This window comes from Corella eumyota, chromosome 7 (assembly GCF_963082875.1).
Source record: "Corella eumyota chromosome 7, kaCorEumy4.1, whole genome shotgun sequence".
Taxonomy (NCBI): domain Eukaryota; kingdom Metazoa; phylum Chordata; class Ascidiacea; order Phlebobranchia; family Corellidae; genus Corella; species Corella eumyota.
The window spans coordinates 2733492-2752115 of NC_137496.1; the positions used below are offsets into that span (position 1 = coordinate 2733492).

An 18624-nucleotide genomic window follows, 5' to 3' on the forward strand; every position below is an offset into this window, starting at 1 on the left:
TTAAAACCCACACCAAGTTATTTTTTTAAATTAACAAATATAACAAATTTTAAGCAAATTAAGGAAATTTATTGCTTGTAACAATATAAACAAAGGCACAAAATTATATAGTGTATGCATAGCAATAACTATTGTCTTAAATATACAGCTTAGTATATTTGGCTTTACGATGGCGCAATTTGACTTATGTAAGTGGATGACAAAGCTATTAGGCATATGATATATACATTCAGTAACAAGGAGTGAAAACCGCAAGGAAATTAACATAATGTACTCAAAAAATATATATACAGAAAATGTGAAAAATTAAACAAGAACAATTTAAAGATTTATTTTAATTTGTACAAAAATAAAATATATTTTTAAGATTTAAACACTCTAACTCTTCTGATGATGTGCTGTCTGCAGATAGGACATTCGGTTAAATGTTTGCTGCATCCTATGCAGGTAGCCATATGACCACATTGTAAAAATACACAATCAACAGGGGCATCCCAACATATCTTGCACGAGTTTTCATCAACTTGTGATGAATGCTGGTTAGTGTTACCAGAAGAACTTGCTGATGCACCATCAACTGTTTCATCAATAAGATCTTGATTCTTCTGATTATCCTCAAAAAGATTAACAACCTTATTTATTAATTCTTTCTTTTCTAATACTCCAGTAAAATCGACCATATTGTCTTTAAGCAAAGTTTTTAACTGCTTAACACTTAAAGTTTTTATTTCAGCAGCAGACTTAATGCTGCTTAATTTCGAAGGTTGGTTTTTATTGGATTGATTTGTTCCAGTAGTTGTTGCTTGAGAGACACGTGTTCTTGTTCCAGCATTATTTTCTGTTGTTGTATTTTCTTGTCTTGTTGTCGTAGTTGTTGTTGCAGATGTTGTGAATTCCTGAGCTGTAGGGTAGGAGTGTTGAGTTGCATTGTAGGATGGAGGAGTCAAAACTTGGACATTTTCCCAATCCATATTAGTTTCATGGTTAGTACGATCATTTTCCAATCTTGTTCGAGAATATTGTGTGTTTGAGTAAGAATCTGTGTGGTTGGCTAAATCTAATTCGTTTATTCCAAATCGCAGTTGAATTTTTTTAACCATTTCACCTTTTTCTATGTAATTTTCTGTTTTGTAATTTCGGCTTTGTAAATACAAGCGGAGGTCTTTGACTTTAAGTTTCATGAGTTCTACTTTGTGTAAATTTGTTGAATGAACAGCATTGCATGATTTACAGTTATCCTCAAAGACACATTGTGAGCAGAAGTTTTTTGAACAATGGTTGCATCTTATTTTCCATTTAATCAAAGTGAATTGAGTATTGCAATAAGTGCATGGCATGGTTTTTTTTTATTTAATACAATTGTTTCAAGAAGACGGGCTTGGTTTGAACTCTAAACAATAAATTGAAGGCATTAAAATAGCACAAAAATATCTAAATAAATTATTTTTCATTATAAAAGTACAACGGTATTCTTGGGTACTTTAAATTGATCAATAATTAGATTTTTACATCTCTTACAACTGTAATATAATCGCAAGGTTTGTGTATTCTTTCTATTAGACAAATTACAATAGCAAAACAAACAAAAAAGAGAACTGTCTGACTGTATGCAAAAGTTATGTCATGGTCATGTGATAAATTAATGTTTCATTTTTATTTCTTTAAAAGAAAAATTTTTATCCAGTAAATTTAATAAATAAATTTATTTGATATATTTAAATATGTAGTATTATACGTATAATTAAAATTAAAAAAATTAAAGTAATTTTATACGATATTTATTTTGTTTGCACAAAACAGCTTGAATTAAATTATAATGTTATTTTGATTTTCAACATATCGGGGATTTTTTTGAAATTTTGTTGATTGTAAACTAATATTTCAGTAATTAATGTCTTAAAATTAAAAACAAGGGTATTTTAAGGTTAAAAAACGTTTATTTTAAGTTTAAGGTCATACAATGAAAGAATTTTGGTAACTGTAACTGTTTAATTATACTAATAGCGTTCGGATTTTGTTTTGTGAGTAAATTAGCTGACCACTAATAAGAAAAATTCCGAATTTCAAAAATTTTAAATGGATCCAAGAACAATGCGAATGGACACCGAATTTGACCGAACTTTGGTTGATATGAAGCCATATGTTCTTAGAATGGCTCACAAAACTGGTTTGTAAAATTTAAAAAAAAATTCACATAATTTAATAAATGTTAATACTATCAGGCTAAAGCTATTTAAAAGAAATTAAAAAATATTTTTCTGTGCATTTATTTTATGTAAACTATATTAAAAGTTTTTGTATTTGTTTTTATCAGAGCGACAAAGATGTGCACTGTGGATTAAGAAGTTATGTGAACCAGTTGGCAGTTCAAATTCAAGGTATTTATAAATTTGTTATTTAATTTTTTATTTTGCTATTTTTTAAAAGAACTAAATTCTTATAAAAACAATTTTAAAGAAAAAACAGAAACATGTATGCACAACTCTTACTTCAAATGCTGAAGCGTGGTAATTTAGATGGTCCATTTTCTACACCACCTGAATCTGGTCTCCTCTCACCATTACCCTCTTATATGGTTGGTTGAATAAATAGAATAAACCATTATTTTAATAATGGTAAAAATTTGATTTTTTATTTTAATTTCATATAAATAAACAGTTTTAATCTTTTCAGACCTTTTTGATTTTAAGGTAATTATATTTAATATATAGCTTCATGTTTAAAAAATGTCTACATTTAGGCAATGTTTATTAATGAACCAGTTGCCGACATCAGGTTTCAAACCGACGACATTAACACTGACTTCCAACCCACTTTAACCCCTGACTGGGCACAAAATGAACTTAAGATGTCTTCTGGCTCTGGTTAGTAAATGTATAAAAATCTTTGTATTTTTATTAAAATTTAAAGGAACAAAAATGTTTGTTTTTAATATTTTTTCAATTTTATCTATGCTATGGTTTTTGAATTTTTTTTTAGATGCCTTAACTACTATATCTCCACCTCTTCATTCAACTTCAAAGGTTAGTTTCTTAAAATATATTAATTAGATGGATTTTACTAACTTTTTTTATTTAAGTTAACTTCGCTATAAAAATTAATGTATTACGTGTATGACTTTTAGAATCATGGAACTGGGGATCAAGTTAGATTTTCACCTGTAAGTTAAATAAAATTTTTATTCCTAATTATTAAAATTCTTGTTTTTAAGTTTATGGTCATATTTTTAAAATAATATAAAATATTTTGATTTAGGTTCGTGGCTTATCAGAATACAGGGACACCAAAGGTAAGTTTTTGCTTGTATTTTATTTTAATTAGACAAAATGCAGTTAAATTTATAGAGACTATGCAATAGTTATGTTTATGTTCCTAGATTTTACTTGGGGGTAGATTTAAGCCAACATTGCATTCTTTAGTAAAGATAGCTTGTCAGTGTAGTTTATACAAAGTAGTGGTACAATAGATTGTAGGCGTTTTAGTTTAAAACAACGGTCTGTTGTGGACACAATATCGAGTTACCAGCATTGTAATTTACCTCAGTTATTTGAAAGTGTTGTTAACTAAAACTTCTAATTTTTCAACTATTTCAAGTTATTTGTATTTCATTTTATTAACATTGAATAAGCTACCACTACAAAGTATGTACAAACAAAATAAGTAAAATAAATATGCACGAACGCACACTAAGAGCAGCTTGCAAAAGCTAATAAGCAAAATAATTTAACAAAAACAAATAAATATCCAAGTTGTGGGTACTTTAAGATGATTTACGTTAAAGTACATGAAATAAAATTAAAAAACCTAACGCTAAAACTAGTAAGGCTAATTTACAGCCTAACGTTTAAAAAGTGTGTCTTTAATAGAAGAAAATGGGGTTTTGAACTTAGTGTAAATTTCATGGGATAGCCCAGCGTTAAAACAAAACAGTTTTAAAATTGTTTCAATTATTTTTGTTCGGTTATTTTTATACCTCGCACTCAAGTCTTATATTTCGATTTTTTATATCCGTACTCAGTAAGTTGTCATTTTCACACCGATTCGATTCAAGATTTTCTTTACTTTCGATTGATAAATCGCCAGTGACGTCACCGTTACTAGGCGTGACGTCACCCTTTTCTTTGTTGATATTAAACATTTCGTCGCCTTCCTCCACGAAGAAGTTAGAGAGGAAACTGTGCATGAAGAATCCGTAAAAACGTCCTCTGATAAGAGCAAGGTAGATTTGTAAAACAACAACAAATCCTCCGTAGACACTTTTGTTTTCTTTCATCGCATTCTCGATGGCATCTTGCGTTAAAAACGAGGTTAGGATCCCAAAATAAAGAGACATGCTGAAGTTGCGAAGCACATAGACTAACAGAAAACTGTAGTAGTTAAAAACCAAAACTCCGTTCCAAAATCTGTTAAGCCTCTTCTTTACTTTACAAACTCGGGATATTATTTTCTCAGTTGTCATAATTTTCATCGTGGCCTCTAAATTACCAAGAAGAAAATACTCCATAGCAATGGCACCTAGTGTGACTTCGTTTACTTCGTTGTACAAATACTGTTGGTCATGACCGTATCTGTACATCTCATTGTAGAATTTTGGAAGCATAGCCGCATATGCAATAGCTGTAGCTGTCCAGAGAAGTCGCATCCAAAAAATTCGAAGTCTAGAACGAAAAATTAGAATATTTTAAAAAACTGCAAAGGATATAGGTAGTCAAAAGAACAAGACAAAAATACTTTATGATATGATGCAAGGTTCTGTTTCAAAGCAGTTATTTTAATTATCACAAAGGTAAATTTGAAAGAAAAGAAAACTTAATTGGATTTTTATAGCTAAAGAACAGTTTAAACTTGTTTTATGAATTTGCTTACTTAAGTAGCCAAGTAATCCACATTCTGTAGTTGACTTTAATCGATAAGGGACCAAAAATTAAACACAAAGCAAACGCTGAAACAAGAACCTCTGTTAACGGAACGCTTAATTGTATTAGTAACTTTGTGCTTATTTCTCGTTTGGGTATTTCGTCGATTAGTGCAGCAGGTTTGGGGTGATGAGGATGGGTGTGAGCTTCTGTAAAGTAATTCATGTCCACCTCGTCGAACAACATAGACTGTTGTCTCTAATATGTATGGGTTTCAGTTAGTACCAAGCCATAAAGTTATTTTATTAAATATAATTATACTTTGAGTAGAAATAAAATTTTACTAAATTTAGTTAGAATTTGATTTCTATAAAGCTAAAAAAGTAAAAATTATTTTATGTTACTTCTTTTAACAGTGAGTAAGTATCAAAAGGCGTTTAAAAACAAAAAAAAACAGTTTAGTAGAATAAAATGAAATAGTAGAGTTAAATAATAAACAAGAATAAATGTTATGCATACCTGTACAATCACCGAATCATAACTGACATAGAGCGTAAAACCAACACCGAAAATCCTGTAAAGTTGAATAAGCGAAAACAGGAATAAAATCCATCTTAAAATTGTGTTGTTCTGCTTAATTTTGGTTGTTATTTTGCCCATTTTTATAAAGGAAATTTAAAAAATCACAAAATCTATGTAAAAATAAAGAATAAGTTCAAAATTTTGCGTCTAAAATATTAAAACTAATTCTTTTTTTATTCCTTTTTTATTTTTTTAAAGTGCCATGACTCTCTAAATATGTAAACTACCATAAGCTTTTTAATTATTTTTTATCTTTAAATTTAAAGCAACTGGCAATAAACATACTTCACTTAATTTTGACTCAAACGAACGGCATTAACCAGCCGAAATAAACTTTAACTTCATTTTTGTTTACAACAAAATTTAAGCCAAGCCTAACCAAATTTTTCTTACGAATTAGGACTTACTGAGACGAAGCAAGCGAACTTAAACTTTATATCTTAATCCTATTTCGGTATTAAGTTTTTATATATATCGAAGCTATTTTAGTTTTTCTTTAACGACAATAAGTTTAATATAAATTTAATATCTTATTTTTAGAATTTAGAGTAATAAGAATTACCCACAATGACTAATTCAATTTTTTTTAAATAAATTTCCAAAAAAAATCTTATCTACTTAACCGTGTTTCACGCAGTAGTTTTTTCGATATGAGTCATCCAAAAACGATTTTAAAATAAGCACTATGTTTTTATAAACATTTTCTGCATGTTGACTTAGTCTAAATTTTCAGTCTTACTCGCAATTTAAAAAAAAATAAATTCCTTAATGACTGCCTGTGGGTATAAGTTGAAGGCTAAAACGTATTAGGATTTACGTAAACTGTTGTCGACAACATTAAACGTTATATGTTACTTTTCCAAAGGACATTTTAAATGTTGCAAAACAAGTTTGCGTCGTAGATTGTTTATCAGCTAAAGTATTGCAATATTTTTGTATAAAAACGTGTGTTATTCAACACATTTACTTTGGAAATTGGAGGTATACAGCCTGTGTGTTTCTCAACAAAAATCTGAGTTTACGCAAATTATACAAGATAAAAATTACCTTCTATCTAATACAGGCACACCCTGATAAGAACTGATTTTTTTCTCATAAGGTTATATGTATTTAAATTTGGTGTTTTGATATAACACAGCCTAAAAAATTAATCTTTCTACCAGATATATTCGCTTTATATTTAACTTACGTTACATTTCTAATTCCTCTTTGTAAAAATACGATAATAACGCGTCGCGTAAGGAGGCGTATCACGAGTTTTGTGGTTTGCATTTACTGATCATACTGTCTAGACGTACATGTTATAGTTGATTACGGATTTTCTACCTGGAACCCCGCTTTTTAAATCTCACGACTACAAGCGGTTTTACCATATTTTAAATGCCGTTCACGTCCGTTGCAAATGCTTGATTATGGTAGTAGTTCTTCAATATTATCCCCAGGGGGAATTGAAAAAAAATAAACCCGTTATTATCTGTCTCATTTATTTACTTACTAAACACGCATACTTGTTTTTGACTCATTTTTTCCGAGAATTTTCTCTTTTTTTGCTTTCTGTAAACCTTGTACCAATATACGTGCCAGAAATGCTGCACTTTTCGCTATTTGAATAGGGTAAACATTTCCGCCAATAAATACTACACATTACGTCAACTTGTTTTTGTACTTGGTCAGTTTAAAAATCTAAGAAAGTGATTCAAATTTCGAGTGGGAATGGAATTTTTTCGAATTCTATTTTCTATGTTGTTGTAATATGGTACTTCTTTTTAAAATAAACGAATATTAAAACATTAATTCCCATTATACAACAATATGTTTTATTAACTCCACAACATATTACATATTCGTACATGCAATTTGACGCAACATCTAAAATCCATTTACGTTATTGAAGAAAAAACTTTAACATTTTTCTTCTTCTGTTGCGGGAAACGTGACGTCATCGCTCTTCTCGTCGGAGTCACACACTTCTTCTTTGTCGTAGATTTCGTCACAAACCGTACTTCTTCGTATGACGTCACCACTTTCTTTGTTGACTTTAAACATGACGTCACCCTCCTCCACGAAGAAGTTTGAGAGGAAGTTGTGCATGAAGAATCCGTAGAATCTTCCCCGGATCAGTGCGAGGTAGATCTGGAGGACCACAGTGACGTTGCCCATCACGTCCTTGGTATCCTCGCTGAGTGTCGACACGACGGTGTCTTGCGTCACAAAAGCGGTCAAGATCCCGAAGTAGAGAGACATGACGAAGTTTCGAAGGACGAAGACCATCAGGCAAGTGTAGTAATCAAATCTAAGCAACAACCACCAACGATACGAAATTTTCTTCTCTAATTTATCGATTCTTGATTTTAGTCTATCCATGGACATAATCTATAAACAAATACATTTGTTTTAATGTTATACAAGGTAACACTATACAATGTTTTTGATATTCTGTTTGGATGTGCAGGCTTTTCGTGCTTTCACATTTAAAAAGAGTATGTGAGTCGGCTCAGGCACTATCCGCCCAGTAATATTACTTAAAATTTTTACAACACGTAAAGTGTTTTTTTTACAAAACAGTTTGTCACATACATTTGGGATCTTAGCTTTCAAAGAATTTCAATCGAACCCACCAGTTTAGTACTTAAAACATTACTTTTATTTAAACAACAACAATACCTTTATTGTTGTCTCTACTATTCCTAGAACACAATACTCTACTGCGGTCATCGCCATCGTGGCCTCTACAACAAGATTTGCCAGGTATCGTGGGTTGGACGTTATTTTGTACATCATTTCGTGGTATTTGGTTGTTATGACAACAAACGCGATTGCAGTTGCCGTCCAGAGCAATCGCATCCAGAAGATTCTCATGCTGAAAATTAATGAAAAAAATATTTAAACGAAAAGCTTCTTTTTTTTATTTATTTAGGACAACAAAATATAAGTCTTAGAACAATGCACTCTTTTAGAAGATTATTTTTCTAGTAATCAGTCTTGGACATATATTGGTATTTTTATAATGCTATAAAATTTATTTGTTTTTAATTTAATTTCTGCAACTATCTTGGAAATATTACTTCTGAACAACGGTTGCTCATAAATAACTTAAATATAATTGATTTTCTATAATTATTACTTTTAGGGTGTTTGCCTTTAAACTTTTAACATCTGTGTTAAATTTGATTTAAATTGAATCAAAAGTTCTTACTTTACAATCCAAATAATCCACATTTTTGGCGAAACTTTTACGGACAAGGGGCCGAATATCAAACTTAAAACCACCAGGGATGCTAACACTTCAACCACCGGGATCGTGAGTTGGATGACGTGCGACCACGTAACGTCACTTCGAGCTTTGGTAGTGACCTCATCGCCAGGCTCGTTGTAATCGTAAAATTCTTTTGCAATATAAATATTATTGACTGTGATATGAAGTTACAATTGTTTCTATAAAATCATTTTGTTTTTTTTATCTCTAATTAGCTGAAACTTAAAAACCTTACCTGAATAACGTCGTAATCTCTTGAAAGGTACCTCTCCCGCCTCCACATCGTACATATCAAGTATAGAAGGAAGTGAATCGTTAGTACTTGCTTCCACTTGTAAGTAATCTTCTGATGCTTGATCAAACATGGGCGGCGTGACTTTCTAAATAATGTTAAGAAGTGAAATATAATTGTTTGTTCAAGTGTTGTGGAAAATAAGTTTTGCATTAGATTACAGTTAAAAAGATTTAACTCGGTCAAAGCTGGCATATTGCGTTTTTAAATAAATTTTATTCAGGAATTTCTTACACGAAAATCAACTAAGTAATTTAGTTGTTGTTAAATCAAGAAATTTTGTTAGCAATTATTTAAACTGATTTCATGTTTTTAAAGTATTTGTTTTAAATTTTGACATACAGTATCTTCTCAAATGATAGCATCAAATGCGATTTTATCTATTTTGTTGTTAGTGAGACTGCTAAATTTAAAAAAATATAAATTTTCAACTGTATATCGGAAAAACAAAAGATTTTATTACTTATGAATTATAAATACGGGTTTTTAAGTTATCAAAAATAGAAGTAAATTGATATACCTGTACAATAAGTGAATCGTAGATAACATAGAACGTAAAACCAAGCATTAGAATTCTGTAGATTTGAATTATCGCGAACCCAGCAATAATCCATTTCAACTTAACCAGTCTTCTTTGTTCCTTATTTGTGCCTAAATCGTTAACCATTTTTGGTGCTATATAAGATAATTTAAGTTGTTAACTACACTTTTGATAACTTTTGGTCTTGATTTCTAGTGTGACTGTTTGAAATCTTTCAAAGAAAGAAAACTAAAGTTTAAATACTGTTTAATTATTTATTAAATCTTATTTATCTAATTGCTTAAATTTTTTTTATTGTTTTTTTACATAGAAAATTATGACAACTCTTAAAAAGGATGTAGAATATTTTTTCTTTAATCTATTTTACTTTTTAATAACTTCCTTTGTTTAATTTATAGAATATTTCAAGGGTTTAAAATAAATGTTATTCGTACGGAACATTAATAATTAATAAAAACTTAATACTTTTTCACTGGAATCAGATGTCATAGTGAAATTTTATATCAGATTAAATTTTCATGCGTGAAACTTTACGTTTAAAGGTATCCATAACAGTTTTAATCGAATAAAAATTGATTTTTTTAACGTTTTTGGACATTGGTAATGTAACAGATATCACGTATTACATAATTTTAGTGAATACTATTTTGTTTTTTGTCAAATTTGATTAATATTTGTTTTAGTCAAATGTAGAAAATAAAAAAGTAAACTTATTTGCCATTTTTGAGTAGTTCATTAACTAATGTCAAGTCTTTGAAAATGAATCTTATCAAATCTTGTTCAAATTTATATTTTAATTTTATTTAAAACATTTTTTTTATTTGATTGTTTTTAGGAACAACATTTCGAGACGAGCAAAGCTTAATAAGAATGCATGAGAAGGAAATTGAAATGAAAACTAAAGTTCTTGAAGCAAAATATTACGAGGAGAAATTAAAACTTCAGCACAAACATGATGTGGCTGTTCAAACTGTAAATATAGTTGTTGTGAAATTGTATTTAATTGTTTTTTACTTTAACGTTTTATATTGTTTGGCTTGGATCTACCATTAAGAACAACAACAACTTGTGAACATTCGGCAAACTAACTTAAACAACATGTAATGTACAATTATAAAGTAATTGAAAATCAATTGAACTTTTTAAGCATTTCTCCGAAATTATTCAAAATAATTTTATTTTGTTAAAGATTTTAGAACGTAAGAATAATGAGATCGACGATTTAAAATCCCACTTTAAAAACAAGGAAAAGGAAAATGAGGAAACAAAAAGAAAGCTGGAGAAAAAATGTAAAATATATTTCTTTATAGCTGAAAATTATCTCAAATGTGTGCCCACTATTCTAAAAACCTGATTTCAAATTTTAAACTAATATTTTTAGTACACAACGCTTTGAAAGAAGTAAATTCTGTTAAAGACTTGAAGTCGAAGGAATCCGAAGATTTAAAAACAGCAATGAACGATGCTCTAGAGTCTTTAAAAACAGAATTCGACACAAATGTATGGAAAATTTCTACTAATTTTGTAACTTATTTTTTACCTTACTTAACTGTCTTGTGTAATCTTTGGTCAACAACTTCTTATGACGTCATGTGTCTATTTTTAGATGCGAGAGACAACTAGCAAGTTGGAACGAGAGAAATACGAGCTGCAGAAAGCTCACACTAAAAGCATCCAAGATCTGTTGGACGAAACAAATCAGAGGTTGACTTTTATGGAAGAAGAATACAATTCGCAAACGGAAGCAACAGTAAATAATTTTTAAATTGAAACAGAAATTTGATACATTTATTTAAATACTACAAATTCTTCATTCGATTTTCGTTGCTGCATTTCTGTAGATCTTATTAATAGCTTTTTGGTTTACAAACAGTTTTCATAACTTCTCCATCAAAATTACCTTGCTTTCTTTTAAACCAATAAGTTTTTTACAACGAACAACATTTGTTTCATAGAAAGAGGTTGTCACTGAGTTAGAACAAAGAGTCAGTCAACTCACTCAAGAAACTGAGAGTTCTTCGATTGCTCGCGATGCTTTGCTCCACGACAAAAGCAACCTCGAAAATGAACGCGATCGTTTACTCGACGAATTACGTGTCACAAGTTCTAGGTTCGATTCCACATTGGGGAACTTTTACAAATAATATTTTTTTATTTATTTTTTTTTTAAGTTTACATTTTTTTTTCTTTTTAAGAATTTTTTATTCCTTTTTTATTTTAAGAAATGAAAGTTTACAAAAAGAATTAAAATTGGAGAGAAATGAAAGGAAAACAGAGAACCAATCTTTGATTACAAAATATGAGGCTAGCATTCAGTATAATAAACAGGAGAATTCAGTTACCGCTATTAAGGTAAGTTTTTAACGAATAGAAGTCTTAAAACATTGCAAAAACATTAAACGCTTAATCTTATAGGCACAAGAAACTATAAGGGAGTTGGAAGACCAAGCACAAAACTTAAAGCACACAATACAAGATTTGGAACAACAAAGAACTAGGGAGATTAGGGTATGTCGTTATCATAAAATATATTTTAATGTTGAATTTTAACAGTTTATTATATTGATTATTTATTAAATTTAGCGCTCTAAATCTTGATGGCATGTGGCAAAACTTGTCAGTGTTAAAAACTTTATTTAAATAGTCTTTACATTTTTAGGAGAAAGATTCTCTGCACCAGCAAGATATGATGAGCATCCAACATCTACATGACAAACAACTTCATAGTCTAAGGACCGAGTTTGATCACGACCGATCGCAACATCAAAGAGAGATCAGGAAACTGGAAGACGTGATCAAGTAAGATTTCAAGTTTGATTCCCGCTAAAACCGTTTTGTTTTAAAGATTCTACTATTTATTAAAGTTGTAACGATTTTATTAATTAAACTTTGTATTTACAGAGATAAGGACGAGCAGATAATTAGACTTACCATGGCACAAAAACAATCTAGTGTTCAAGCAGATCAAGCAATAGAATCTTATAAAAAACAGGTTTCAACACATCTATATATATTTGCCACCCTATTTTTTAAATCAAATGTTGATGTGTTATCCTAATGTATTGTAATTTTTTTCTTCTACACTATCATCTTAAACGGCTTTTAAGCGCTAACATCAGTAGATAAACACACTTTAACTTATATGTTGTTTTAAATATACAACAAAGTAGATTTAAAATGCCTTTACATATTATTTATATTTTGTAGGTAACAGACGCCCAGCACAAAGTTTTTGCAGACATGAAACAACAACTTGAGAAAATGGAGGTCGACTTGGAGGTGAGCAGGGAAAATCGGGACAAAATTCAACAGGAATTTAGAGCTGAAATCGAGCAACTTAAACAACATCACTTGGATGAGGTATGACATAATAGGTTTTAATTATATAAAAATATATAAAATGGCATAATACTTACTAGGGGTTACTACTTTTTTTTTGTTAAACAAAGAAAACAACAAGAATTTTTTGTTGTTTTCTTTGTTCAACTTGAATTTTGCAAAATTTATTTATAATCAACATTATTTTATAACAATCTCGATTTATTGATTGTATTTTAATATTTTAAGTTGGGGGATACAAAACTAAGATGGGAGAAAGAACGCGAATCCATTTCACAACGAAACTCAACCGAGAGAGACAGGCTGGTTCGAGACTACGAAACTCAACTCCACCTTGCAGAGGGGCGACTAAGGGAAGCTTTGGAAGAACAAGAAAGAATTGCGGAAGAGAGAAGAAAGCAGCACCAGGAGGTAACGTCAATGAATTTTTTTGCGTAATTTGTATTTTTTTACATGGTTTACTTTATGCATTCTGTAGCCTTACATGTTAACATACAGGTTAACGCTGGACTAGAAGCCCAGTGCAGACAACTTCGCGAGGAGCTCGTCAGCGCGAACGCCACTCGTCGACAACAACTTGTAGAACTCGGTCTTCTGCGGGAGGAAGAACGCCAAAAGGCCGCACACGACCACGACACAGCTGTATCGAGATTGGAGGCTGAGATTGATCGACAACGAATGGAAATGCATCAGCAACACGCTGCAGAATTAGATAGGCAAGGCCAAAAGGCAAGTTATTGTATTATTTGTAAAGAAAGGTTGATCGCATTTGTTACCGTACATTTTGAAGTGTTACATTTTAACTATATCTAATCATTTTGTTGCAGGCTAAGGCAAGATTAGAACAACTTGACTCTGATTATCGCCAGAGATTAGAGAGAGCACACGAGAGGTTGACGGACGCTCAGAAGAAAGAGGACATGTTAAGAGAAGAGGTGGAGACAAGTAGAAGAGATGCTGAGGAGCAAATAGAAGAACAAGGAAGAAGGATTGAAGAAGAACAAGCTAAACTGAAGATGTATCAGAACACCACATTGCTGGTAAGATTTAATAAAAAATATTATTTTTTCTACTAATACAATTTGTTTTTATGTGTTAAATCTATTTTTTAGAACGTTAAAGTAGAACTTGAAGCTGAAAGAGAAAAAGCGCAACTTGTTCACCGAAAAATCCAAAGCATGGAGTTTGACCACAGAGAACATGTAAGGATTTAACTATAAAAATAAATTTTAAAACAAGTACACCAATATTGTTGTAGCACCAACTTGTATGTTTTTGCAACAGGTTAATAAGTTAAAACTACAATGTGAAGAAAGGCTTAAAGGATCAATGCCAAATTCTCTGAAGCAAGATCTGGAAGAGACGATTTCGTGTCTGCGTTCACAAGTAAATTATCAGCATTGTACTAATAAATATTTTGTATTTGTATGGTTAAATCGTTATTGAATCGTCATTGTACGTCATTGAACTCTTAACTATTTTGTACCGGCTTTAGGTTAAAACTTTGCAGCAACGTATTGAAGTATTGCAAGACGAAATTGACTCTCACCGACAAAGATCAAGTTCTCCATTAAGGCTATGACGTCACCGTATAACTGACGTCATATGGCGTTTCATTTTAATTATTTATGGCTAAGTTGCTACATGACTTATTTACCCCGCAGATTTTGTTAAGGACTTTAAACGTTTTGTAACATTTTAGTAGCTATTTGATAGTGATCATCGTACTGTTGTTTTATTAAGAATAATATATTTTAATACAATACACACTTTTAAACAAAAAAGGTCCTCCTTAAGACTCTTTCTGATGTTAAAGAGTTTTCCGAAGAAGTTTGTGACTTTTAGCATTGATAAATGTAACGCATTAACCTTATAATACTAAAAAATGTTATATCAATAAAATATCGAGAGTATTCAAGTCAAATGTTAACATAAAACAACAATATTTGAAATAATTTATTTAATTATTTTGGGGATAAATATAACAAATTAAAACAGTCAAGACTTTTGGATGTTATGCCATGGGATAGTCACGACATCTACTCGAATTTGTTAAAAAATATTTTTTGCACGTGTTTTGTGTTTTGATGCCTCAAATTGTTAATAAATGAGCAAAATACAATAAATTTAGGCTTTAAATACTGTAGACGGGTAAACAAGACATAACTATGGACACTGCAAGTTTAAATAACGGGTATACAACAACCAGCATCGATTCTGGACATAAAGATTTTATTCACGATATTGCAATCAACTTCTACGGAAAACGAATGGCAACAGCGTCCAGTGATCAAACCATAAAGGTCAGGCATTGCTTTAGTACTTTATTTTTTTAATTATTTTCTAAAATCTGACTTTGTATATTCAGAAATCTTAGTAAACAACAGATAGACATTATTTTAACCGGCGAGGTGAAGGTGGTGTAGGTGTGTAGTGATAAGAACACTTGCTACACTACATGACTATATGAGGTCGTGGGTTTAGTTCCCACTGCTTTTATGCTGTAACGCCCTTAAGTGGGGTGCTATAAACGGTGTAAACTCCTGGTGAGCCATCACTAATCAGCAACATAATTATCTGGCAGTTATCCCAAACTGCCACAGGCAACTTAAGACTGGGACGGGGTGAGGATAAAGATATATGCAAAAAAATTCTCAAAATTTTGTCACAAGTTTTATTTTAGGTATGGGACAAAGATGATAATGGTAAATGGTATTGCACATCGACTTGGAAAGCCCATAATGCCTCTGTTTGGAAAGTCACATGGGCTCATCCTGAATATGGACAAATTTTAGCAACTTGTTCGTTCGATAGAACTGCCATTGTATGGGAAGAAGCAGGTAGTTTACATTTGTATATATAATTTATTAATGTTAAATTTGTTTATTTTATTATTGGTAATTTTTTAGTCAAAGAAAATTCTTTATCAGGACAAACAGATCACATTTGGGTAAGATATATACACTAACTTATTGGTATTGCATCATTTTCCAAGTGTTTTACTGCATTTTTTTTTCTAACAGGTTCAAAAAGCAAAACTGGTTGACAGCAGGACTTCCGTTAAAGATGTCAAATTTTCTCCAAGACATATTGGATTATTACTGGTATGTAAATTTTTATTTACATATATGTATTTGTGTAAAAATATAAATTTATGCTTATTATTTAAAAGGCTGCATGCTCAGAAGATGGTATAGTAAGAATATATGAGGCACCTGACGTTATGAACTTAACCCAATGGACAATGCAGCACCAACTTAAATGCTCAATTTCTTGCAGTAGCTTATCCTGGAATCCCTCACTGTAATTACAAATTTACAAACAAAATTTCACATAATTCAACTAAGTATTCATTTTACACCAATTTAGATATCAACATCATTATCCTATGATAGCTGTAGGTAGTGATGATGTGAAAACAAATGTTGGGGGAAAAGTTTTTATATTTGAATATGTCGAAGCATTAAGGTAAATATTAAACATTAACCGAGGGTCATTCAACAAACTCTGTGAAACTTGTTTTTTTTTAGGGAATGGTCAAAGATTTATACAATTATGGGTGTTGCTGAGTCTGTTAACAATCTCTGTTTTGCTCCTAACATGGGAAGAAAATATCACATTTTGGCTGTTGCCTCTAATGATGTTAAGATCTTTAAAATTTCAGCCACCACTAAGTATATATTCACATATCTTTCATATTTTTATTTGAGCATATTTTTTTGTTGAACTTTTTACCAAATTAATTTGCTTTTTATATTATATTGTAAGTGAGTCAAATAACCAAGATAAACCTAGCTGTGTGGACGCCAAGGAAATAGCCACATTTAATCAACACAATTGCAAGGTGAGTTCTTTTAAAAACCCCTCACTTTATACATCTAAAAACAGCGCTTTGCTGTTATGGAGAAGATGTTTTTATTCAAAAAGTCTTTACATTTCTTATAAACTTTCAAGGTTCTTAGTGTCACTTGGAATAACTTGGGCACTGTGTTAATATCTTCTGGTGATGACGGCCGCATTCTAATGTGGATGGAAAACTACTTAGGCATTTGGAAACAAATTAGTGAGTTGGACCGAGGTAGTTCCATGCCTCGGTTTGAGCCTAGTCTTGTTGCTAATGGTCAGCTCAATGACGAACCTATGCAATATAGTAACAGGTATGGTATTAACCAGAACATACATTATGGGGTTAGTAACTCGCCTGCAAAGCTGAGGAGATAAATTTTAATTTGTTTGTCTTTTAATACAACATATAACATCAAGGCTGAAATGATGCTTTGTTTAGCGATTTGTTTAGCGCTTTGAATTATAATACGCGAAACAAAATTGCTTTTGTTTTTGTAAAGCTGAACTAGTTCATATTTTAATTTAGTTTATTTTTAGTTTATCAACAAATTATATTTTTGCTCTGCCAAATTTTGAAGGTTTTTTTTTGAATGTCGTTAAATAAAGGAATGTTACTTTACAACTAATAATATTAAAAAATATTCTAACTTGTAAATGTAAAAAATAAGTCTATTTTGAAAACGAAACACAGATTGTAAAAAACGTAAATTTTAATCAACTTTTTGCTTAGATGATTTTTGTATTCTTTCTTATTTTGTAATTTTTTAAATAAAATTTAATATTCTTAGTTATTATTTTATTTTTTTTTTTTTTTGAAGGCTCGCAATTAAAAAAATATTTTTAAGTCGTTTTTTTGCTAGGCACATTTTATTTTGGTGAATTTTTTAAACAAAATTAACCAAGAATGCATGTGGGAATGAAATAGAATGCAAGTTTATGAATAATCTAGTATTGACATGTAAAGCAACGTCAACTGCATGCTTAATTAAGTTCACATTTCTGTTCTTAATTATTCATCCGCGCTATAAAGCATCTAAAGTACTCAAAAATACAATTAACGTTTAGGTAATTTGCCAATTAAGGCCATGTTTTTTTACACCACAAAATTATCAACATCAATTTGATTAAAAGTGTTTGGCATTTCTATTCTTGTCATGTTTAACTTTAGGGTCTTAGGCTATATTCTCCCACTAAGAAACTAAGTTTTAAACCACACTTAAACCTTAAAGAAATACTTTATCATAGGGTAGCCCAATAATACAGGATAATCTAAGCATTTCTTCACAAGTTAAGTAGGCTTATTGTCTTACACTTTCTAACTGTAACCTCTTTAGGCAAAACTTTCGTCGTCTACCACAAAACAGAGGACCGCCTCAACAAAAGGCCCCAATTCTTGAACCACGTTACAGGGGTGCTTATTACTAAACTTAAGTGTAGAAAAGTGTATCAAATGCCCCTTCAAAATCTTATGTTACTTTGTTTTATATTTTATGTGCATTTTTAGTTGCTTTACAGTTTAAATGCTCAAAATTTTGAAAGTTAATTATCGTTCTAGTTGTAGGCTATAGTTTTATACTAGCTAGTTATAAATATTTTTTAATATTTTATATAGTTGATTGAGTAGGCTGTAATTTAAAAAGGCGTCAGAAAAATAATATTATTGCTGAAATCAAATATTTCAAATCTTTTTTTAACTGCGTTTAATTAAATCCCAAAATATATTGCAGTATTTATAATCTCGCTATTAAAATTTTAAATTTACAAATTAATCAGGTGTTAAATCTAATTATTAAAAACACAACAATAAAGGAGTTACTAATACAACCTCAAATTGATGTTGAAAATTAAATTGAAAAATGTAGCCTATATGGCAGGTCAACGAAAGCCTATAGATTTTTTGTTAGACGGAGTA

At 30.5% G+C, this 18624-nt stretch overlaps 4 protein-coding genes across 4 annotated transcripts; 2 read left to right on the forward strand and 2 right to left on the reverse strand.

Annotated features, from left to right (window-relative positions):
- Positions 1 to 10: 10 nt before the first annotated feature.
- On the reverse strand, positions 11 to 1470 carry LOC145759197 (E3 ubiquitin-protein ligase RNF34-like). Its single transcript, XM_082572964.1, has one exon. It carries the CDS (start codon positions 1335 to 1337, stop codon positions 363 to 365), a length of 975 nt encoding a protein of 324 aa, XP_082429090.1. The 5' UTR covers positions 1338 to 1470; the 3' UTR covers positions 11 to 362.
- A 483-nt stretch (positions 1471 to 1953) lies between these two features.
- On the forward strand, positions 1954 to 14740 carry LOC145758886 (centrosomal protein of 112 kDa-like). Its single transcript, XM_082572574.1, has 23 exons — positions 1954 to 2167; positions 2315 to 2378; positions 2458 to 2575; positions 2741 to 2864; positions 2980 to 3023; positions 3125 to 3160; positions 3256 to 3289; positions 10363 to 10499; positions 10717 to 10816; positions 10909 to 11027; positions 11134 to 11277; positions 11483 to 11637; positions 11750 to 11879; positions 11943 to 12035; positions 12187 to 12326; positions 12429 to 12519; positions 12735 to 12887; positions 13095 to 13277; positions 13365 to 13595; positions 13694 to 13906; positions 13979 to 14068; positions 14151 to 14252; positions 14362 to 14740. Exons 1-23 carry the CDS (start codon positions 2077 to 2079, stop codon positions 14446 to 14448), a joined length of 2679 nt encoding a protein of 892 aa, XP_082428700.1. The 5' UTR covers positions 1954 to 2076; the 3' UTR covers positions 14449 to 14740.
- Positions 3605 to 5786, reverse strand: LOC145758888 (uncharacterized). Its single transcript, XM_082572576.1, has 3 exons — positions 5376 to 5786; positions 4867 to 5114; positions 3605 to 4658 (listed from the first exon to the last, which is right to left on the reverse strand). Exons 1-3 carry the CDS (start codon positions 5514 to 5516, stop codon positions 3968 to 3970), a joined length of 1080 nt encoding a protein of 359 aa, XP_082428702.1. The 5' UTR covers positions 5517 to 5786; the 3' UTR covers positions 3605 to 3967.
- Positions 14741 to 14760: 20 nt separating the features above from the next.
- LOC145758887 (nucleoporin SEH1-like) lies at positions 14761 to 18374 on the forward strand. Its single transcript, XM_082572575.1, has 10 exons — positions 14761 to 15169; positions 15550 to 15706; positions 15776 to 15816; positions 15890 to 15970; positions 16039 to 16169; positions 16236 to 16334; positions 16397 to 16540; positions 16635 to 16710; positions 16821 to 17023; positions 18047 to 18374. Exons 1-10 carry the CDS (start codon positions 15035 to 15037, stop codon positions 18135 to 18137), a joined length of 1158 nt encoding a protein of 385 aa, XP_082428701.1. The 5' UTR covers positions 14761 to 15034; the 3' UTR covers positions 18138 to 18374.
- Positions 18375 to 18624: the final 250 nt, after the last annotated feature.